Raw genomic sequence first — 24612 nt, forward strand, 5'->3', positions numbered from 1 at the left:
ATGATAACCCCCCTCGCTCACGCTACTTCCGTTTTGTCTGTGTGCGCAGGCCCAGTGACCTCGCTCTGATATTTTATTTACTCCTCAAATCCAAGATGGCCAACTTGAATGTCTCGATCCCATAGCAATTGAGGATGCAAGTAGCTACCGAAAAAACAACTTTTCCCCGACCATCTCATCCCCTGAAATTCAGTTCGAATGGTGCGGACGACCCCCTTACATCTTATTAGCCACTAAATAGACATTGCATTTTCGCGCAAACCCATTCAATTCGCAAATTTGAAGTAGTTTCGCGAAGTAGCTCGCGCTGTCGCTGTCTGTCCGAAGCGAGGTTCAGACAGGCAGCACATCCAAATGGCCGAACCGAGAAAAGTACAATTTGTCACCCTCTCGGCCTTCGCTGCGGGATCAGCCACGGAGACTAGGAAACGCCGGTTGGAGGATGACGAGGCCGACATCGACTTGGATGCGGATGGTGAGGTCGAAACGAAAGCGTCCGGGGCAGATGGTGGCGGTGGGCTTTTCGGCAAAACTAGTAGTGACAAGGACAACGCTGAAGGAAAACGGATTACCGTGCGGTTGAACCTATCTCTGTCTGAGCCCAGCGATCAATCGTCGGCCGAGTTTAACTACAGCGAACTCATCCAAAACATCCAGGTATGACTCCTTCTGTTTGGTCAAGAAAGACATGGATCAACACCAGTTGATTTGATTAACTTGGTTAGTGGGGACTTGTTATAAGATAGGATATGAACGTGGGTGTGTATCTTGTCTTTCCACGGACTAGCGTGGTCGGTGGGAGGAGGAAATGACCAGTCATGGACTTCACACAAAAGACCCTAACTCAGCCATTCATTAAACCATTCACTCAAATCACTTGGTACTCAACTCGAACGGCACGTCAAGATTACAGTTGTAGGCACTCCTTATTCACATGCAGTGATAAAGGTTGTATGTTTACAATTCTTGTTAACTTGCCAACTCTCTTGTTAGTTTACACCAGTCATACAGCCATTAATATGGCACGTAGAAGTGCCCCAGTTCAGTTGAGTTTAGCCTCCTATGGGTGACATATAGAAGATCAGTCAGTGCTGAATAGATGGAGTAGGTTTGGAAGTACCAGGATGTTGCCTACAGGGAGTTATGTAAAATGACGGTGTTATGTTATCAAGACACTCAGTGTTGTGTACAGACATCATTGCACGGTACAGTAGTTCACTATTTTTTTGTTACATATTTGCATATTATGCTGAGTATATAGTGGGGCAAAAAAGTATTTAGTCAGCCACCAATTGTGCAAGTTCTCCCACTTAAAAAGATGAGAGGCCTGTAATTTTCATCATAGGTACACTTCAACTATGACAGACAAAATGAGGGGGAAAAATCCAGAAAATCACATTGTATGATTTTTAATGAATTTATTTGCAAATTATGGTGGAAAATAAGTATTTGGTCACCTACAAACAAGCAAGATTTCTGGCTCTCACAGACCTGTAACTTCTTCTTTAAGAGGCTCCTCTGTCCTCCACTCGTTACCTGTATTAATGGCACCTGTTTGAACTTGTTATCAGTATAAAATACACCTGTCCACAACCTCAAACAGTCACACTCCAAACTCCACTATGGCCAAGACCAAAGAGCTGTCAAAGGACACCAGAAACAAAATTGTAGACCTGCACCAGGCTGGGAAGACTGAATCTGCAATAGGTGAGCAGCTTGGTTTGAAGAAATCAACTGTGGGAGCAATTATTAGGAAATGGAAGACATATAAGACCACTGATAATCTCCCTCGATCTGGGGCTCCACGCAAGATCTCACCCCGTGCGGTCAAAATGATCACAAGAACGGTGAGCAAAAATCCCAGAACCACACGGGGGGACCTAGTGAATGACCTGCAGAGAGCTGGGACCAAAGTAACAAAGCCTAGCATCAGTAACACACTACGCCGTCAGGGACTCAAATCCCGCAGTGCCAGACGTGTCCCCCTGCTTAAGCCAGTACATGTCCAGGCCCGTCTGAAGTTTGCTAGAGAGCATTTGGATGATCCAGAAGAAGATTGGGAGAATGTCATATGGTCAGATGAAACCAAAATATAACTTTTTGGTAAAAACTCAACTCGTTGTCTTTGGAGGACAAAGAATGCTGAGTTGCATCCAAAGAACACCATACCTACTGTGAAGCATGGGGGTGGAAACATCATGCTTTGGGGCTGTTTTTCTGCAAAGGGACGAGGACGACTGATCCGTGTAAAGGAAAGAATGAATGGGGCCATGTATCGTGAGATTTTGAGTGAAAACCTCCTTCCATCAGCAAGGGCATTGAAGATGAAACGTGGCTGGGTCTTTCAGCATGACAATGATCCCAAACACATCGCCCGGGCAACGAAGGAGTGGCTTTGTAAGAAGCATTTCAAGGTCCTGGAGTGGCCTAGCCAGTCTCCAGATCTCAATCCCATAGAAAATCTTTGGAGGGAGTTGAAAGTCTGTGTTGCCCCGCAACAGCCCCAAAACAGCACTGCTCTAGAGGAGATCTGCATGGAGGAATGGGCCAAAATACCAGCAACAGTGTGTGAAAACCTTGTGAAGACTTACAGAAAACATTTGACCTCTGTCATTGCCAACAAAGGGTATATAACAAAGTATTGAGATAAACTTTTGTTATTGACCAAATACTTATTTTCCACCATAATTTGCAAGTAAATTCATTAAAAATCCTACAATGTGATTTTCTGGATTTTTTTCTCATTTTGTCTGTCATAGTTGAAGTGTACCTATGATGAATATTACAGGCCTCTCTGATCTTTTTAAGTGGGAGAACCTGCACAATTGGTGGCTGACTAAATACTTCTTTGCGCCACTGTATAATATATTGTTCTCAAACGTATAATTACAAGTGATACCACAACTTTATAAACCAGTTGTAAATCTAAATACCAAATGCTTATTCACCAATGCTATTTGAGCAATATGATTGCATGACAATGTGATTTACATCCGGTACAATAACAACACAATATTATTTGTTACTTTGTTTGTTTATTGTGGGTAAGTCCATTTCTGTTCCAGTAGTTACACTTTTCCTCACCCATTCCCCCGCTTTCTAGGCAAAAAAGAACACTCCTCCTCCAGCCCCAGCCCCAACTCAGACTCCAACTCTTTTTATCCTGCCTCCTGCCCTTGACCCTAGCGACCTTTTCAACGATGACGAGAGAGAACGACTGCAGGTGGAGGCCCTGGCCAAGAAGTTTGAGAACAAATATGTACGTCATTTTTTTGGAGCCGTGGTAAAACCTTGTGCTCTAATAACGCCACTTGTAAGATACTAGTTTTAAGATTAGTTTGACTTTTTAAAATCCGGTTAATAGCTAGTTGTACTAGTTTATAAACCTGTTGTATCTGGTTATAAGCCATTTTGTTCTCGTTTATGACTACTGGTTATACAGTATGTACATGTGAAAGTATGTATCCTCTGTGACACAGGGCAATGCGAATGCACCTGGAAAGAAGAAGAGAAAGGATAGAATGCAGGATCTGATTGACATCGGCTTCGGCTACGACGAGACCGACCCTTTCATTGACAACTCAGAGGCTGTAAGTATCCCTTTTTTACTTTTGACCTTTTACATCCCTTCATGTGGAGAAGGCATGTTAGGCTGTATTATAGGTGGAGAAAATAGGAATCTGCTCTATTCTGGCGAACTCCGCTCTGGAGTTTTGCTTCCTGTTTGGAGCGTGCTTAAGACTGTCAATCAACCACGGCACCAATTCGCACAACCAATCAACCTTGCCCCATAAACACTAACCTACATTCACCGGTGTGACATGTTTTTGTTGTTGTCAGACACTCATTGAAGTTACTCTGTATTCTGCATCTATGCTCTGAATGTAACGGCTGCCATTTTGTTTTGTGTGACAGTATGACGAGCTGGTCCCGGCCTCCCTGACTACCAAGCTGGGCGGGTTCTACATCAACACGGGCACGCTGCAGTTCAGAGCTGCTTCCGAGTCCGAGGGAGAGGAAGGGGGCAAGGATGTGAAACCCAGAGTAAGGGTGGGATTCTGGCATGAAGTATTGTATACAGTGAAATTACACTGTATTAGTCAGTTGTTGTCAATTCCATTTCAGTGATGTCAATTCAGGAAGTAAACAGAAATTATAATTATTTTCAAAATCAATGATAAAATCTGTTAATTTTTGTTTACTTCCCGAACTGACTAGAATAATTGACCCCATCCCGGATGCTTTATTTGTGTTTATCCAACTGGTTGTTTTGGTTTTTCATGAATTGTGTCTGTGCCTTCCGGTGTTAGCAGGAGCTGAAGGGTGGCGAGGAGCAAGTGATCAAGAGACGAAGGAGGAAAGAAGGAAACAATTCGGAGGAGAAGAAACCCCGGAAGAACAGAGTGCCCAAACCAGGGTGAGATGATAGGATAATGGGATGGATACATCGCAGCTTCTTGTGCCTGTCAGGCATGTCTGTACCTTCACAGATTGCAATATGAGATAGAATGGTTGCTGAATAATTCTGATTATTTTGTTCTTGCTGTAAGAGCAAATCATCTAAGGGGACATTGTGGTTCTATGCATATTTCTCAGATAGAACTGAGCATGTTTCAAGAACCATTCCTCAAAATGTCTTGTAATGGTTTTTGAATCCGTTTTCATACCTCCCCGTGTCAAACCCTACCGAATGTGCACTGAAATTGAAATGTATACACTTCAGCATACTTCAGCAATACAATAGACGAATTCATCATATACATATATTTTTCTTCATTCCTCCCCATGTACAGATATGTCTGACTATGACATGACACACTGTGATGCTCTCTCTGAATGGCCCGTGGGCTTGTGTGACAGGCCAAGTGTCCTTAACAAAGGCTACATTAGCTACGCTCTGATAAGCTGATCACTCCGCTGCCATAAATACTCGTATTCCCAGAAATAGACCGGCGGCTATTATGAGAATGTTGTTTTCCTTGTATCATATTGACAAGACATTGCCTTGCTTATAGGTTTCTTGTCTTCGAGATTACACATCATAACTTACCTCACTATTTTCTCTCTCTTTCCTCTTTCTTCCTTCTCTCACCCTCTCCTCTCTTCCCACTCTCTTTCCCCTCTTCACCCCTCTCTCTTGTCTTTCTGACCCAGAGTGTCGTCTCTGATGAACATCCACCGGCCAGAGAAGAAGAAGAGGAAGAAGCTGATGAAGGACTCGTTGTGCTTGGCAGCCATGTTGCGCCGCTTCACCCGGGAGAAGCAGGAGATGAGGAAGATGAACCCCACCGCGCCCCACTCCGGCGTGGGTAGCTCCGTGGCTAACGCCCCGCGAGCCAACCACCTGCTGGCTAACTCCCACCTGCACGCTAACGCGGCTAACAACGACGTCTCGTTGGCCGAGCTCACCGCGGACCCCGCCATGATGTCACTGCTGGGCTCGGCAAATGAGAAGGAGCTCCAGGATCTTCTGGGTGACCTGGACTTCAGCCTTCTGGACAGCTCGGCTAATCCGCACGTGGCCACGCCCGGGAGAGAGAATGGCCTGATGGGAATTGGAGTTTCAGGGCCGAAGCCGAGTGGGGGCGGGTTAGGGAGGGGGCTGGGGGTTTCAGGGGGTCTCCTACACCCACCTCCGCTCCCTGACGGCCTGCCCGCCCCCCTCATCAAGCGCATCGAGGACCTACGGGCGGTGAGTCACACTCATGGGGCTTTTCCAGTTTATCATAGATTGATTTATTTGTTTATTTGATGTTTATCAACCCTTGATTTAATTGTTGAGTAACTTCCTGGAATTCTGTACAGTTTAAATGTGTGGCAGCCATTTTCTTCAACCATGATCAAGGTGATATCTCTTAAAATAGTGTTTCAGTTCTTGGAAGATTTGTAATGCATTTCTTGACAGGGTGGTAAAAATGCAAAGAGAGGTTAGAGAGGAGCAGAGCAGAAAGGAAGAGCGGATGAGAGCAAAACACATGAAAGAAAGGTAGACTAGCAACAGACAACAGGTGGCCAAAAGGGAGAGAGAAGAAAGAGAGAGTGACCAATCAAGGATGAGCGAAAAACTGGCAAGATGACGGTGCAGCCATTTTGAAACTGACACGGAAGGCTCCTTTTTGCTGTTGTGCGTCTTTCTATGGAAGACTGTATGCTCACCAACATCCTTTCTTCACAGGCCTCTCGTCAGTTTGATCAAGAGGGAAGGAAGAAGTTCTTCACCCTGGATATGAATAACATCCTACTGGAGTGAGTTTGTCATTCTTTTGACACGTTGTACATCTCTCTCCGTCTCCACCCTGAATGTGTCATACTGCTGATATTGTAGTCGATTGTTCATCTCTTTTCCTGTCTTTTTCACCCCCACTCTGTTCTACATTTCTCCCAACATCTTTCTCTCTCGCACGCAAAAATTGTTTTATTCTTTGTCGTCTCTTCTTTATCCCCTTTCCTTGATTACCAACATTCTCTCTCCATCCCCCCTTTCTCTCACTCCTGTTAATTCTCTCTGTTGCTCCTCTCCCTTCCCTCCACTCTCTCCTCCTCCCCTCTTCCCCCAGTATTGAGCTGCAGGTGCAGGAGCAGCCGATGGGGCTCCGTGGGGAGGTGTATTCTCACCTGGAAGCGTTTGTGCCCTGCAATAAAGAGGCCCTTCTCAAACGCCTCAGGAAGCTTAGCCTCAACATCCAGGACGACCGTCTGCGTACGCCCCTGTTGAAGCTGAAGCTGGCTGTGTGCAGTGTGATGCCCGAGCAGATCCAACGATACAGCATGGACTGCATGGTCAAGGCTGCCAAGTAAGAAGATTTACAATACTCCATAGTGTACTGCAGCCATACTCAACAGGCGGATTGTGGTCCTGATGCGGACCCAGAACGGGGTCAATACGGACCGCGCGGGTCCCGACTTTACATTTGACATGTTTCTACATTTGATGTTGCATTAGGCTGTTTGTCATTCCCTGACAGAGAGCGATTTCGATTTAGTACCTGTCAGAAATGTCCAGTTGATCAAATAGCTCATGTTAGGTAGATGGGTACGCCCAGGGGCCTCGACCCCCAGCGGGCCCCCATTAATTTTGTTGAGCAATTCACTCAGGTAACACTTGGCAAAATGTGTAGAATTGCAGGAAATTAGCTTTAAAACGGCAACATTTTCTCTCCAACAACAAGAAGGATGTGACCAATTTGAACAGTTTGGGGTTGTTGGGTTTGTTACTACGCTGATAAATGACAAAAATCCATCCTGACCTTTGCCACCTAGGACATTTGAATGACCGGACCTTCTTAAAGAGTAGTTGAGTACCCCTGGTATACTGTAATGCTATATCGCTTATCCATAATGGGTGTTTGGTTATTTTTAGTGCTCTACTCTGCCTGTGTTCATCACTGCTTTCATTTATATGCATCTCTGCCTCTGCGGGTATATATTGAGGTTGTTAGAACATGTTGGTACTGAGGTGTGTGTGTTGGACCCTAGCAGGCAGCAGCCTGGAGAGGGAGAGAAGAACGGATCAGAGGAGGAGGATGAGGGGAAGCCGGGGAAGAGGATGATGGGCCCACGGAAGAAGTTTGTCTGGGACGACAAGCTCAGGTGACGGCCCATCCACTGCCCTCAATCAAATCTTATTTATGAAGCCATTTTTACATCAGCAGTTGTCACAAAGTACTTTTATAGTAATCCGGCCTAGACACTAAAGTTAAATTCTCGAGCTAAGTCATACAGGAAGTGGTTGATTTGAAAAGATAATAGATTGGTAAGCTTTCTTAATTTCTCTCTCTCTCTCTCTGTGTGTGTGTGTAGGTCGCTGCTGTGTAACCTGGTGCGTGTGAAGTTGAGCTGCTATGAACTGGAGTCGTCTCAGTGCTCTCTCTCTGTGGAGGATTACCTCAAGGCCTTCATGGAGAACGAGGTCAAACCACTGTGGCCCAAGGGCTGGATGCAGGCCAGGATGCTGTTCAAGGAGAGCCGTGTTGTACACAGTCACCTCACTGTCAACATGTAAGTTATCTCCACTGTAGTTGGACCTTATAAATAAGTTGGCTTTATAATGGAAATTCTACCTTTTATTGTATATATGCCTGATTGACAGATGGAATCCAATTTTATTAGTCGCATATCCATATCTCGCAGATGTTATTGCGGGTGTAACTAAATGCTTGTGTTCCTCGCTCCAACAGTGCAGCAAGATCTAACAATGCACAACAATGCACACAAATCTAAAAAGTAAAATCATGTGATTTAGAAATATTAGGACGAGCAATGTCGGAGTCCGGAGTATAAATATACAGTGCCTTCGGAAAGTATTCAGACCCCTTGACTTTTTCCACATTATGTTACGTTCCAGCCTTATTCTAAAATTGATGAAATACAATTTTTTCCTCATCAATCTACACACAATACCCCATAATGACAAAGCCTAAATAGGTTTTTAGAATCTTTTGCAAATGTATTCAAAATAGAAAAACATAAATACCTTATTTAGTATTCAGACCCTTTGCTATGAGACTTGAAATTGAGCTCAGGTGCATCCTGTTTCTATTGATCATTCTTGTTTCTACAACTTGTTTGGAGTCCACCTGTAGTAAATTCAATTGATTGTACATGATTTGGAAAGGCACAGTTGACGGAGCAAAAACCAAGCGCTGAGGTCAAAGGAATTGTCCGTAGAGCTCCGAGACAGGATTGTGTCGAGGCACAGATCTGAGGAAGGATACCAAAAAATGTCTGCAGCATTGAAGGTCCCCAAGAACACAGAGGCCACCATCATTCTTAAATGGAAGAAGTTTGGAACCACCAAGACTCTGCCTAGAGCTGGCCGCCCAGCCAAACTGAACAATCAGGGGAGAAGGACCTTGGTCAGGGAGGTGACCAAGAACCCGATGGTCACACTGACAAAGCTCCAGAGTTCCTCTATGGCGATGGGAGAACCTTTCAGAAGGACAACCATTTTAGAATAAGGCTGAAACGTAACAAAATGCGGGAAAAGTCAAGGGGTCTGAATACTTTCCGTGTGTGTGTATATTTTATACATACATGCATACATACATACATACACATGTTTGTTTTCATCAAGGATCTCTTTGCGCCATTCATCTTTCCCTCAATCCTGACTAGTATATATATATACACACACACACACACACAGAGTATGTGATGGGATGTATAGACTATATGGATAGAAGATGTACAGTATATCTGAATAAACAGATGATTGATTGACAGATGGATTAGCATTCCTGTGCGGATGTTAACTTAACACACCATTGGTTTCTCTGTCCAGGGCCAAGAAAAGGATGGTCCCCACCCCCAGGGCTAAAGCAAAGGTCAGTGAAATCTCTTCACTCTCAACTGACGTTTGTAACCTTTTCTACAAGATGGTTATTTGGTATTACTTGCGGTGCCATGTGTTCTGATGCGGGGCTAATGCTAACCTTTGTCCTTTCCCTGTATTCCAGGAAGGCCAATGGATCCAGCAGAGGCCCAATCTCCCCACCGCCACCATCCCTTCTCTCCCCCACATCCCCTCCACCCCCTCCGTCATCCAGGCCCGAGGGACCTCCTCGTCCCCCTCTGAGCCCATCTGCCTGTCCGACTCGCTGGACGAGGACCTCCGCGCCCCCTCCCTGGATTCCGTCTCCCACGCCCTCGCCTTCCTCAGCCAAGCCGCCAAGGGCCTGGGTCCCCACGGCAGCGTCACTGACCTCACCCTCACCTCCCCCCTCTCCCCCCTCCTCTCCAGATCCCAAACTCCTCCCCACCCTCCATCACCCCTCACTACTCCCCCTCGTCTTCCCTACTCACCTCACATTCTCTTTCCAAGATAAACGCCAACTCGTCGACGATGCCATCGATGGCCAACATTAAGACCACACTATCTACCTCTCCCTCCACTTCCACGGCGTCGTCGGCTCGCATGCAGCTCGCAGGGGCCACGTTGGTGTCTCGTGGCGCCGACGGAGTGTACGGCGTGATGAAAGGGGCAGGCTCTATGGGACAGACTCAGAGACACAATGTCAGCATGGCGACCGCCACACACAGGCAAGGGGGCATGACCGGAGGGAGTAAGCTCCACCCACCGTCGTCCCCCTCCCCGCCCACCAAGCAGCGTCCCCCTCCCACAGCCTCTCCGCTCCTGCCCCCCCATCAGAAGGTCGGCCTGGGCATGGGGTTGGCAATACCAGGACTGGGGAAGAGCAGTGTCAAAGCCAGCAACAGCAGTAACGGCGGTGCCATGATGAGCAACATGCCCTCCTCCTCCCCTCAGTCCCGTGCCACCAACTCCCACTCACACCCCCAGCAGCTCAACTCCAAGAGCCCCCAGCAGCTCAACTCCAAGAGCCCCCAGCAACCCTCCTACCTCACCTCCACGGTGGGCTCCTCACCCTCCCAGTCCCCTCCCACCACCAGGGCAAATCCAAGCCCCACCACCAGTCCAACTTCATCACCCCCATGCAGGCAACCCTCACCAAGTCCTCCCACAGCAACAACTCCTCCCCCATCATCAAGCTCACCCCTCGCCCCCTGCCCCCACCCCTCCTCCCATCTCCTCCTCTTCCAACCTTCTCTCTCACTCTCAAATGATCTCCAGCCCTCTCCAGTACCAGTCCCCCAAGACTGCCAGCTTCCGCCCCCCATTTAGTGTCCAAGGTGGGGGTCAGGTGAAGTCGGGCCAGGGCAGTTATAGCTTCGCGGGAAGCCAGAAGGCTCCGTCTGTCATTAGCAGTAGTAGCGTTAGCAGCGCTACCTCCAACAGCAGCCCCATGCGCATGTCGCCCGTCACCAGTCGCCCGGACAACAGCCCCTCCCCCTCCGGCACAGTCTCGACCAGTCACGGACAGAGACAGAGGGCCGTGGGCGGAGCCAAGGCTGTAGGCAGTCGGGTGCCCACGGCAACCATGGCCACACCCTCCGTCACCTCACACCTGACGCAGGTGAGTCAGCCAATCACATGTGACCAGAAAGTGCCAAGAAGTGTGAAAAACAGGATCAAGAGAAGCACCTCTTACATACTGACTGCATTTTTCTCGCTTGAGTTTTGAGTCTGTTCTGCAAAGGTTTGGCCACGTCGTCAGAACAGAAGAGATTGTGTCAGGCACTTTATGTCACCAAGTTGAGTCACCTGATCCCTTTTCTCTTTCTCCCTCCCCCTTCCCCCTAGGTGTCAGCTGGCAGTCCCCTCCTGGGAGGGCCACTTGGCTTTGGGATGCTGGGGGGGCTAGTGCCTGTCTCACTGCCCTTCCAGTTCCCATCGCTGCTCAACTTCACTCCTCCGGGGGTCAGCGGCCTGGGCACGGGCGCCAACTCAGGATACAGCCTCTCACAGAGCGACTTAATAGGTGAGTAATTGGCAACCGGTGCCCAACTGGCAGTGGTTCCACAAGACTGTGATCTTTCAAAGCACCGGGCATGCAAATTTATAGGAGCAAAAATATAGCATTTGTTCTCTCTGTTCTCTACGGTTCAGTAAAACTTTTAGGGCTCTTAATACCACTGAGAAAGTCTGTACTGTACATCATGATGTGGTAAAAGTCTTTACATAACTTACTACTTCATTAGTATGACATTTTATCGGATGAATTTGATCAAATGACAAAGAAAATCAGTGTTTATTAAGATGGCAAAATATATGGAGCCGCAGCTAGATTTATTTGTGGTCCCTTGAGATTCATCTAGTCTTAGTTTGTGTTACTCATGGTCAGTGTTGTGGTGTGCAGTGTGTGTGTGTGTGCTGTGGATCCACACTGAAGTATAATCAGCTCTAATGTGCCTATGCTAAAGGTTTCTCACTGTAACCCTCTTGCCCCGCCCGTCTCGTTTTCTCATCCAATCCCTCACTCCTTCTCCCCCACCGTCCATCCATCCATCCTCCCCTTTATCTGCCCTCACTTTCTGATTTTTATCTTTTACTCAAATTCTACTTTCATCTCTTAATGTTCCTTTTCTCACCTTTATTCTCCTCAACCCCTTCCCCCTCTTCATTCTTCCCTTTTTTTTACCTCCTCACTCTTTCTTCCTCTCATCTGTCCATCCCTCCCTCCATCTCTCCTCAGATCTGTATAAGAGTCTCCAGTCAGGGTCACAGGCTGCTCTACCTCCTCACTTGCAGCTTGCTTTCTCAGGTAAACTTCACACCTCCTCCTCCAGTACTTCTCCCCCTCCTCCCTTACCTCCCTCTACCTCCCTCTTCCCTTCTTCTATTTGTGTTGTCATTCCCTGCGTCATGTTGATATCGCTCACTCACCGTTTGGCTGTAAATTCTTCTTTCCCAACCTGTCTGCCTGCTTCAATGTTAGCGGTGATCTGCATGCCCGTATTACTGCATGACTAAGTTAACACTAGAAGCATGTGTCTTGTCTGTCGATGAAGCATCTCCTCCCTGTGTGTTCAGTATTTTTCTGCATCATGTATTTACACATGATGTAACAAATTATTTTAACCCCCCCCCCCCCCACACCTCAGATGCGAACCAAAGCCAGGGTGGCGACATGAAGAGGAAGTCCCACTGACCAATGGAGACGGGGACAGAGAGTGACATCGAGATGTCCACTAGGATCACTTTGATTGGACAGATGGACACAATGATGTAATAATACCGGGGAGAGGAGCCTTCTTCCCTCAATATGGACCTGAAGAATCGATTACCCCTCACCATGACGATTTCTGAATTTAATTGAACTGTATTTTTATGATTACGGGGTATAAAATGGACCTGGGGTGAATGATAATGAAACTTCTTTTCTTACATTTTTTTCTTGTCAACATGTTTACATGACCGACCTTTATCACTGTGGAATGAGGACAGGGTCGTATTCATTAGGCTCCAAACGTAGAAAAACAAATAGAGAAACAAGGAAGGATTGCCTGAACCCTGGTTTTCGTTTAAAAATAGTTTTGCTATGTTGTGCACCAACGGAGCGCACATACCGCAACGAATGTCGATCTATTTGCCGCTTGTTTGGCGCGGTCTGTTTCACGGACCACCCCACCGGTGAGGGTTTGATTGCTGACATTTTCGCTCGATTCTACATGTAGAATCAGGTTGCAAATTATGGCTGGCACTCTGTTCAGAGGTGCAAAGTACTCTCGACCTGCAAACGCTACCAGTGTGTCTGTTCCGTAATGAAAACCACCCAGGAGAGGGAGCACGCTGTTAGCTAAGTCATTTCATTTGAATTTAAGTCTGTTTTTATTTTTTCTCGTCTAAAGCAGATTTGAGTATAAATTATTTTTGGGTCGTTGTCTTGACTGTCTGAGGAAGGTAGTTGTTAACTTGTCTCCGATGTGAGATGGCGTGTCCATAGTGTTTTTAAGTCGCCTCTGCTCCCCACAACTGACTGTTAAGGTAGTATAGCTAATATAAAAATTGATAAATTATTTGTAATTTACACAGGGATAAAAAAAATATTTAGAGGTATGAGTGTGCCCGGTGAGATTGTGTGTGTGTGTGTGTGTGTGTGTGTGTGTGTGTGTATGTACACAACCTACATATATTATATTGTATTTTCTTTCCAGGTCAGTCTGTGCTGTGTGTGTGCAAATTGCATACCCCCTTTTCTCTGTTGTGTGTGTTTGAGAGAGTGAATATTCCCCTCTCTTGCTCAGCGTGTCTTTGGTGCTGTATAATCACACTGGACCTTTTCTGGAGAAAAAACTTGAACTGTAAAAGCTAGACTCTTTTGGAAAGAGGAGTGGAGTGTGAGCGAGGGGACAGAGATGCGAGATTGTAGCCTACTTGAACTTTTTTTTATTTTATTGTAATTAATTAACTTTGTAAAAAAACTATCAACTCAAAACACTCAACTCAATATGACAAAACGCCTTAGTTTGTAAGTTTAATTAAAGAACTATGCAGGACTATAAATGCTTCAATGCAAAAGTGCAAGTCGTCGCTTGGCTTTCAACCTCTTACTCAGCTGTCAATGTATTTTTGGAAGTTGTGAATGTTTGTGTGTATGTATGTCTGAGTCCTTTTCCTCATCTAAAGAACTCTCCCTTCTCACCTGCTGAATACCTCTAGAAATTGTTCTTCCTTACTCTCTTCCTATATCTGGGAAGATCTCAATAGCATTCTCCTCACTTCCTCTCTCCTAGTCTTCTCAAAACCCATTGGGGGAGAAAGTCAGGGGAGGGACCTCTGGCTTTCTTGCCTCTGTCCATCTCTTATCATCCTTCATCCCTCCTTCCAATGTCAGTATGAATGTCGACCAACTGCACCAAGGATGGCGCCAAAGATGAGTTTCCTAGCATGTAGATGGGGTGCCTTGGTCAGTGTGCGTGTTTTCTTATCAACCTTCTCTTTGAAATGTACCCATGAGTGTTGTCCGTCTGTGGTCTGTCAGGATGTCATGGTGAAAAGTTGTTTCTTTCTGTGACGAGCAGGAGGTGACATTTTAAAGCTTTTGTGCTTTTGGGGCGGGTAAAGATTACATTTCATGTTAACTGGTTACTTAATTCGGTCTCTTTTGTAGATTATTTTTGTGTGTCGATTTATGGAATAAAATACAGTTGGTTTTCAATAGGGCCTGAGTCATTTCTTTGTGCTCCCTTTCTTCCGTCCTCCATTGTGACAGCTGTCTTTCAAAAGAAGGAAGTCCTGAAGGTAGGGCAAAACTATGCTATCGAGACATCTGTTAAAGGAAGTAAGGGCTCTGTCTGTATATCGGATTTTAAAGACAATGTTCCCGCCTTAACATGCTGACCAGACCGGACACGTCGCGTGCGCGAACGTCGCAAAATAAATGTCGAAATCCATGTTATTCAATTATTGCACCCACACGCCAACGAGCGTCTGCGACGCCAAGGGCTAAAATAGAACTCATTCATATTTCTGAAGCAGATCGCGCTGCAAGTCCTGCCTCCTCCTCATTGGTTTGCAGAAGTAGGTGATTGAAAGACGAACTGTTTTGCCGGTAGTCGTGCACGCAAACTAAAACGCTCTTTATTTATTTAGCCTTTCTTTAACTAGGCAAGCCAGTTAGGCAAGCCAGTTAGGAACAAATTCTTATTTACAATGATGGCCAACCCCAGCCAAATCCGGACGACGCTGGACCAATTGTGAGCCACCCTATGGGACTCCCAATCACTGCCTGATGTGATACAGCCTGGATTCGAACCAGGGACTGTAGTGACACCTCTTGCACTGAGATGCAGTGCCTTAGACTGCTGCGCCATTTGGGAGCCACAAGTGAAACGATGAGGCACTCTGGAGCCTTAAGACGTGGCAATACATTTTTTTCATACGTTTGTCATAAGTCCATGTTTTGTACAGTCCCTCAATTATGTCAACATTCGTGTTCACTTTCTGTACCATGGAAAGGTCAGAGCTCGAATCAATCCATAAGGTTTAAGATCCGTGCCACAATGCGGTTGAAATGTAAAGGTAATTTCCTATTGAGTGGATGTCACCAGCGTTTACTGTGAATGCAGTCTCCTGCAAATGCGTAGACATTGCCTTTAAACCTCAATCACGCTATATCCCGGATCTTCAACGGATCGAATCGAGCCCTTACTGTCAAATTACATCATTACACGTGTTGCTCTTTGACCTTTCTCACCCATGCCGGTGTTTCCCAGGTAACAACAGACCCTAGCTTTGTGGAAGGCTCTGGAGTTTTCCCAGTTCTTGGCCCGGTTTGGATTCTTTAAAAAGTGCATCCTTTGTTCCTCCCTTAAAGTAACTTATTAGAAATGACAGGACGGGTGAAAGCCATGTGGTAGAGCCCTTCCGCTCACCTGCCCAGGACACCCACTCAGATTGAGCAACAACAAAAGAAATCTGCTCTTGTCAAATGTTCCAAACAGGACAGTCTTTTTACCTAAATATGCAAATACCAACAGATAGAATTCATAGCAAGCAGTGCATTGGGTTAGTCAGATTTGATTCAATATAATATAACAGAACAGATTACCTGGATTGACATTCACTCTCACTGGATGGGTTGCCAAAAAGAACTAACAAAGCCACACCCCCAATAATCCATGAATTTAACTGCATTGAGCCATTTGCCACTGTGCTTCTATGGCTATAATCACCATGCTACTGCCTATTTCATTTGTTCATTTAGCAAACAAGCCAACTCATAATCCAGTACCTTTATCAATCAACACCTATATTTGAGCTGTAATCCGCTCTAAAAATGCAACATTTTCTCTCAGGCTCATGGCAAAATGTGTACAATAGCATGAGATGAGCTATACAACAGCACATTTTCCTCTGCCCGATGGCAAAATTTCAGGAAGTTAGCTACCCAAATTGATGCAGGCCCACCTGACAAGTTTCTGGCTACGCCAATGATGTTGCCCCCCAGCTGGTGGAGAGTATAACATTTGGGTTGCCATCTGAAGCAGGTCCCTGGTTCAAATCACAGAGCAGCTTTTGTTTTCTAACTATTCCCAACCCCTTACTGAATTTAGACCACTTCCCTAGAACAACCCATCATATATGTCCATGCCCTTCAGGCGTAGCTAGCCACTGTGCTCTCCAATTTGGGGAGAGAAACATGCTTGACTGAATTGAAAGTCTATAGGGGCTCCTCTGCTCAGGACAAACTGGAATCATATTATTTCTACAATGAATATTCTTTATTTTCTTTTACAAAAAAAATCTCTGTAGTCTAGAAATACAGGAGGCAAACAAGAAATAAAATGGGGGTGGTGGTGTATTTGCAGTTGTAATGAAAGCCTGGTCAGCCTGGTCGACCACTTCCCTAGAACAACCCATCATATATGTCCATGCCCTTCAGGCGTAGCTAGCCACTGTGCTCTCCAATTTGGGGAGAGAAACATGCTTGACTGAATTGAAAGTCTATAGGGGCTCCTCTGCTCAGGACAAACTGGAATCATATTATTTCTACAATGAATATTCTTTATTTTCTTTTACAAAAAAAATCTCTGTAGTCTAGAAATACAGGAGGCAAACAAGAAATAAAATGGGGGTGGTGGTGTATTTGCAGTTGTAATGAAAGCCTGGTCGTCAACAGCCAGTCTGAGAATAATAATACAAACACAAGTAAAACTACATCATGGATGTTAAAGCTTTTAACCAAATGAAATCACATTCTGCTCTTGAAGGGGGAGCAAAAGGCTCCACATCTCACATAGTTAATAGTAACACTGATTTCTGACCCACACACGCACTACCGATGGAGACATTGCTACAGGTATATGAACGGGAGAGGAGGTGCACACTGGGTATGATATGAAACATCAGCAAAAATACACAAGACAAAGAAGAAGAAAAATAAGTGTTTGTTTTCCGTTCACCAGGTTTGACTCGTTAGGTTTTTATGTAACACGTACAGCACACCTACACGTCTTTCTGTTTAATACAGGTGTACACCTTCACGTCTTTCTGTTTAATACAGGTGTACACCTACACGTCTTTCTGTTTAATACAGGTGTACACCTACACGTCTTTCTGTTTAATACAGGTGTACACCTACACGTCTTTCTGTTTAATACAGGTGTACACCTACACGTCTTTCTGTTTAATACAGGTGTACACCTACACGTCTTTCTGTTTAATACAGGTGTACACCTACACATCTTTCTGTTTAATACAGGTGTACACCTACACGTCTTTCTGTTTAATACAGGTGTACACCTACACATCTTTCTGTTTTTAATACAGGTGTACACCTACACATCTTTCTGTTTAATACAGGTGTACACCTACACATCTTTCTGTTTAATACAGGTGTACACCTACACATCTTTCTGTTTAATACAGGTGTACACCTACACATCTTTCTGTTTAATACAGGTGTACACCTACACATCTTTCTGTTTAATACAGGTGTACACCTACACATCTTTCTGTTTAATACAGGTGTACACCTACACGTCTTTCTGTTTAATACAGGTGTACACCTACACGTCTTTCTGTTTAATACAGGTGCTCACCTACACGTCTTTCTGTTTAATACAGGTGCTCACCTACACGTCTTTCTTTTTAATACAGGTGTACACCTACACGTCTTTCTGTTTAATACAGGTGCTCACCTACACATCTTTCTGTTTAATACAGGTGCACACCTACACGTCTTTCTGTTTAATACAGGTGCTCACCTACACATCTTTCTGTTTAATACAGGTGTACACCTACACATCTTTCTGTTTAATACAGGTGCACACCTACACATCTTTCTGTTTAATACAGGTGCACACCTACACATCTTTCTGTTTAATACAGGTGTACACCTACACATCTTTCTGTTTAATACAGGTGTACACCTACACGTCTTTCTGTTTAATACAGGTGTACACCTACACATCTTTCTGTTTAATACAGGTGCTCACCTACACGTCTTTCTGATTAATACAGGTGTACACCTACACGTCTTTCTGTTTAATACAGGTGCTCACCTACACGTCTTTCTGTTTAATACAGGTGTACACCGTGCATTACCCACTAATGTTCTTATCTAGTGTCTAAGGCACTTTAAAGAAACATGTCATTACAGCTGAGCTAACATTGGCGTAAAAGTCAAATGAAAGTGGCAGTTTCCATACATTACCCTCTTTTATACTGAACAGAGATGCCAAAGGAACAATAGAGAGCGCTGATGGATATGGACCTTCTGGGACGTTAAGAGTGGCTTAATAGTTTTAGAGCTTTGAGATGCTATCCCCAATAGAAGGCTGTTATATCTAGGAATACTAAGTGCTTGGTAGTTGGTGTGTCAACGTATTATAAGAGAGAGTTGGGGGTCCTACTTTGCTACCAAACCATGGCACAAACAAAGTGAGATGGCAGTCTCCCTTGCTCTGAGAAGTAGGCTTTAGCTAGCCAAACTACACGTTCAATCGAAGCTCGGACTAAGAGGCTGTATTGTACATCATGGGACCACTCATGAGAGAAGCTTGGGGTTTCCTGGCTCCAGTTACAGGGGCATATGAACACTCATTGTGCAGTTATGTGCAGTTTCCAGCGATTCTCTGTGATACGTACGCCAGCGACCATCTATCTAAACATACCACACTTCACTGCCTTCAACCCTTCTTCCTGAACAACAGGAAAAATAGTGTTCCAATTAGTCAAAATACAACAACAAAAAACGTCAATCATGACCTATGCGATTCCTATAAGAAGTCAGTTACCAATTGTTTTTAAAGTGTTGTGACGAGATGCTGTGGCAAGTGGAGAAAATCTTTTCACAGTTAAAACATCCTTTCCGTTCCACTTTTTTCTTCCAGAACAGGTCAGACTTGTGTGAATCCACCATCTTGTTTCATTGTAGTGTTTAGAAGCGGAACAATAGTCTGTACATCAGGAAGAGACTCATGCAATGAGGGAAGCGGAGGCAGTCCATTGACCTCTGACCTACTGTTGAATAGGACTATCATCGGAGAGGACAGAGTTTTGTTAGGCCTGCTTTAAGCCAGGGGAGAGATGATGGCTTTACATTTGGTGACACACTTGAATTACAAGACAATGTTTTGTTTCATGTGGGAGGAGGATGACAAAAGTGAACATTTCCTAGTTTCGCTCCTTTCCTTGCAGTTTGGCGTTCAGGGGCATACACATACCTTACATACACACATGTGCACACACGCATAGTTCATAAGTAAAAATCACTTGTACATAAGTTTACATATTCATTGAAGTGGAGCACATAATTCCACGCCTAGGGAGGTCTATATTAAGATCGTTGGGACACTCGCCGGGCCGAGCAGCTAGCCAGAGTAGAGTAGGAATATTGTTAGAGTAACGTTAGAGTAAGGCAGAGTAAGCCGCTCAAGTGGGAGTAATTGTTTCGTCATCCTTAGGTAGGGAGCATTTCTGGGGGGTGGGGTGGTCTAGGTCGTATTCATTAGAACACACCGTAGCAAAACGCTTGAAAGCATCTTTCAACGGAAAATGAAAACGAGCGGTTCTTATTAGTCAAATCCAGGTAGTCCTTCCCTGTTTCAGACTGTTTTCTTCTGTTTTGGTTCCTAATGAACAGGACCCTGGTTCTCCCTGCTGTTGACTCGTGGACAGATGGAGAGGCTGAGGTGTTGTAGTCACCATGCTGCCAGGCTGGCTAATCGATAGGGTTGGTAGGATTAGCAGGGAGCGTCTATTCGGTCTGGTTGGAGGCTTGCGTGTCGTTGTGGTCGCTGGCGCGGCTGTCGGCGTCGTCGTCAGAATTGTCCACAGAGGTTCCGTCGATCTGGAGCTGCCGGCTGCGGCCTGAACGGCTAGACGAGAAGCTGATGGGGCCTCCACGCCTGAGGAGAACAGGCAAATACATACATGGTCATTTGTCACACCCACAGATCTATGACAGTGTGTGTGTCCTGTTGCATCTATAGGAGTGTTGATGAACATGTACGGGAAATGATAACAATGAATGTCTTCTTTGTTTTAAAGAAACTGGCAGAGGGAACGCCGATGGGCATAAATAACTATGTGAAGTGTATGAGAGGCTGTACCTGAGGCGGTTCTTGAGTGTGTTGACTTCGCGGGTCAGGCCCTCGCTGGCCTCGGTGGCGTCGTCCAGCTCCCTCTGTAGTTTCCTACGGGAGGCGTTGGCTCTGGTAGCCTCCTCCTCAGCCTCCTCCAGCTGACGCTTCAGCTGCTTCATACGAGAGTTGGCCTTCTCCAACTGACAGGGGGAGAATTATAATTTTATTGGCACAATTCAATGTATTTACATAGCAAATTCATGGGCCAATTCAAGATTAAAACACAGAGAGCGAGAGAGCAAGAAAGAGAGATATGGAGAAGAGGGGGGAGATAGACAAAAGGTGGGATAGAAATTGGAAAAACAAGGATGGAAATTAAAGTTTGAAGACAAAAGTTTGGGACAGACAGAAGAATTGAGAGAGAAACAAAGCTACCGAAGAGAATGGGTGGGAATAAGAGAGAGAGAACCAAAGCTACTGAAGAGCGTGGGTGGGAATAGGAGAGCGAGAGAACCAAAGCTACAGAAGAGCGTGGGTGGGAATAGGAGAGAGCGAGAGAACCAAAGCTACAGAAGAGCGTGGGTGGGAATAGGAGAGAGAGCGAGAGAACCAAAGCTACAGAAGAGCGTGGGTGGGAATAGGAGAGAGAGAGAGAACCAAAACTACAGAAGAGCGTGGGTGGGAATTGGAGAGAGCGAGAGAACCAAAGCTACAGAAGAGCGTGGGTGGGAATAGGAGAGAGAGCGAGAGAACCAAAGCTACAGAAGAGCGTGGGTGGGAATAGGAGAGAGAGAGAGAGAGAGAGAGAGAACCAAAGCTACAGAAGAGCATGGGTGGGAATAGGAGAGAGAGAGAGAGAGAACCAAAGCTACAGAAGAGCATGGGTGGGAATAGGAGAGAGAGAGAGAGAGAGAGAGAACCAAAGCTACAGAAGAGCGTGGGTGGGAATAGGAGAGAGAGAGAGAGAGAGAGAGAGAACCAAAGCTACAGAAGAGCATGGGTGGGATAAGGAGAGAGAGAGAGAGAACCAAAGCTACAGAAGAGCATGGGTGGGAATAGGAGAGAGAGAGAGAGAGAGAACCAAAGCTACAGAAGAGTGTGGGTGTGAATAGGAGAGAGAGAGAACCAAAGCTACAGAAGAGCGTGGGTGGGAATAGGAGAGAGAGAGAGAACCAAAGCTACAGAAGAGCGTGGGTGGGAATAGGAGAGAGAGAGAGAGAACCAAAGCTACAGAAGAGCGTGGGTGGGAATAGGAGAGAGAGAGAACCAAAGCTAAAGAAGAGCGTGGGTGGGAATAGGAGAGAGAACCAAAGCTACAGAAGAGCGTGGGTGGGAATAGGAGAGAGAGAGAACCAAAGCTACAGAAGAGCGTGGGTGGGAATTGGAGAGAGAGAGAGAACCAAAGCTACAGAATAGCGTGGGTGGGAATATGAGAGAGAGAGAGAGAACCAAAGCTACAGAAGAGCGTGGGTGGGAATAGGAGAGAGAGAGAGAACCAAAGCTACAGAAGAGCGTGGGTGGGAATAGGAGAGAGAGAGAGAGCTTCAGCACAGATGACACAGAGACACTGATTATAGTGAATTAGTAGCTAACCTGGCATCCATGGCCTTTAACTCACCCTTTCTAAAAGGCAGAACAGACTGTTTCAAGTTCACTGTGGACCCAAAACGACCACTCACCTGTTCTTTGTACTGGTCGGCATGGCGACGCTCATCCTCCACCTGAATCACCACCTCTTTCAGCTTCTTCTCCGTGCGTCGGACGATCTTATTGGCTGCTGCCCTCTCCCTGAGAGGAAAAAGAGTGATAACGGGAAAGTGTGTAAATAGTGTCACCCTGACTGACTCATATCTAATGGGGACATACATTTGCATCAGGATGTAGTGAAAGACTCCACATTAGGCAACCTCATACACTACCATTCAAAAGTGTGGGGTCACTTAGACATTTCCTTGTTTTTGAAAGAAAAGCTAATTTTTTGTCCATTAAATAACCTCAAATTGATCAGAAATACAGTGTAGACATTGTTCATGTTGTAAATGACTATTGTAGATGGAAACGGCAGATTTTTTATGGATGGAATATCTACATAGGCGTACAGAGACCCATTCTCAGCAACCATCACTCCTGTGTTCCAATGAGCTAATCCAAGTTTATAATTTTAAAAGGCTAATTGATCATTAGAAAACCCTTTTGCAATTATGTTAGCACAGCTGAAAACTGTTGTGCTGATTAAAGAAGCAATAAAACTGGCCTTCTTTAATTGAGTACCTGGAGCATCAGTATTTGTGGGTTCGATTACAGCCTCAAAATGGCCAGAAACAAAGAACTTTCTTCTGAAACTCGCCAGTCTATTCTTGTTCTGAGAAACAAACCCAATTCCATGCAAGAAATTGCCAAGAAACTGAAGATCTCATACAACGCTGTGTACTATTCCCTTCACAGAACAGCGCAAACGGGCTCTAACCAAAATAGAAAGAGGAGTGGGAGGCCCCGGTGCACAACAAAGCAAGAGGACAAGTACATTAGAGTGTCTAGTTTGAGAAAGAGACGACTCACAAGTCCTCAACTGGCAGCTTCATTAAATAGTACCCACAAAACACCAGTCTCAACGTCAACAGTGAAGACGAAAGTCTGGGATGCTGTCCTTCTAGGCAGAGTTGCAAAAAAAAAGCCATATCTCAGACTGGCCAATAAAAATAAAAGATTAAGATGGGAAAAAGAACACAGACACTGGACAGAGGAAGACTGGAAAAAAGTGTTATGGACAGACGAATCTAAGTTTGAGGTGTTCGGATCACAAAGAAGAACATTCGAGAGATGCAGAAAAAATGAAAAGATGCTGCAGGAGTCCTTGACGCCATCTGTCAAGCATGGGGAGGCAATGTGATGATCTGGGGGTGCTTTGTTGGTGGTAAAAGTGGGAGATTTGTACAGGGTAAAACAGATCTTGAAGAAGGAAGGCTATCACTCCATTTTGCAACGACATGCTATAATGTTGTTTTATAATGGAGTGGCAGAGCACAGTCACCGGATATCAACCCTATTGAGCTGTTGTGGGAGCAGCTTGACAGTATGGTACCTTAAGAAGTGCCCATCAAGCCACTCCAACTTGTGGGAGGTGCTTCAGGAAACAAATTGACAACTGGAATGCCAAAGGTCTGCAAGTCTGTAATTGCTGCAAATGGAGGAATCTTTGACGAAAGAAAAGTTTGAAGGACACAACAAGGAAATGTCCCCCAAAAAAGTGACCCCAAACTTTTCAAATCAAATCAAAGTTTATTTGTCACGTGCGCCGAATACAACCTTAGAGTGAAACAATGCAAATAGTCTGGGTAGCCATTTGATTACCTGTTCAGGAGTCTTATGGCTTGGGGGTAAAAACTGTTGAGAAGCCTTTTTGTCCTAGACTTGGCACTCTGGTACTGCTTTTTATGTGGTAGTAGAGGGAACAGTTTATGACTGGAGTGGCTGGGGTCTTTGACTATTTTTAGTGCCTTCCTCTGGCACCGCCTGGTGTAGAGGTCTTGGATGGCAGGCAGTTTAGCCCCAGTGATGTACTGGGCCGTACGCACCACCCTCTGTAGTGCCTAGCGGTAAGAGGCCGAGCAATTGCCGTACAGGCATTGATGCAACCATGCTCTCGATGTTGCAGCTGTAGAACCTTTTGAGGATCTCAGGACCCATGCCAAATCTTTTTAGTTTCCTGTGGGGGAATAGGCTTTGTCGTGCCCTCTTCACGACTGTCTTGGTGTGTTTAGACCATTCTAGTTTGTTGTTGATGTGGACACCAAGGAACTTGAAGCTCTCAACCTGCTCCACTACAGCCCCGTCGATGAGAATGGGGGCGTGCCCGGTCCTCCTTTTCCTGTAGTCCACAATCATCTCCTTAGTCTTGGTTACGTTGAGGGATAGGTTGTTATTCTGGCACCACCCGGCCAGGTCTCTGACCTTATTACTATAGGCTGTCTCGTCATTGTCGGTGATCACTCCACTGTGTTGTGTCGTCTGCAAACGTAATGATGGTGTTGGAGTTGTGCCTGGCCATGCAGTCGTGGGTGAACAGGGAGTACAGGAGGGGATTGAGCACGCACCCCTGGGGAGCTCCAGTGTTGAGGATCAGCGTGGCAGATGTGTTGCTATCTACCCTCACCACCTGGGGGCGGCCCGTCAGGAAGTCCAGGATCCAGTTGTAGAGAGAGGTGTTTAGTCCCAGGATCCTTA

The 24612-nt window shown here is 45.6% G+C and overlaps 1 protein-coding gene and 1 pseudogene across 3 annotated transcripts in view; one reads left to right on the forward strand and one right to left on the reverse strand.

Annotated features, from left to right (window-relative positions):
- The first annotated feature begins 77 nt into the window (after positions 1–77).
- LOC115104402 (ubinuclein-2-like) lies at positions 78–14516 on the forward strand (annotated as a pseudogene).
- Positions 14517–17624: 3108 nt separating this feature from the next.
- Positions 17625–24612, reverse strand: part of LOC115103705 (myosin-10) — a 95546-nt gene continuing 88558 nt past the window's right edge. For all 3 annotated transcript variants that reach the window (XM_065006216.1, XM_065006215.1, XM_065006214.1), the window contains 3 exons: positions 22068–22176; positions 20416–20588; positions 17625–20211 (listed from right to left, as the gene is read on the reverse strand). In XM_065006216.1, coding sequence (XP_064862288.1) covers positions 20061–20211; positions 20416–20588; positions 22068–22176 — 433 coding nt within the window. In that variant the 3' untranslated portion in view covers positions 17625–20060. The remainder of the gene's footprint in view (positions 20212–20415; positions 20589–22067; positions 22177–24612) is intronic.

The sequence above is a fragment of the Oncorhynchus nerka genome, linkage group LG21 (genome assembly GCF_034236695.1).
Source record: "Oncorhynchus nerka isolate Pitt River linkage group LG21, Oner_Uvic_2.0, whole genome shotgun sequence".
NCBI lineage: Eukaryota > Metazoa > Chordata > Actinopteri > Salmoniformes > Salmonidae > Oncorhynchus > Oncorhynchus nerka.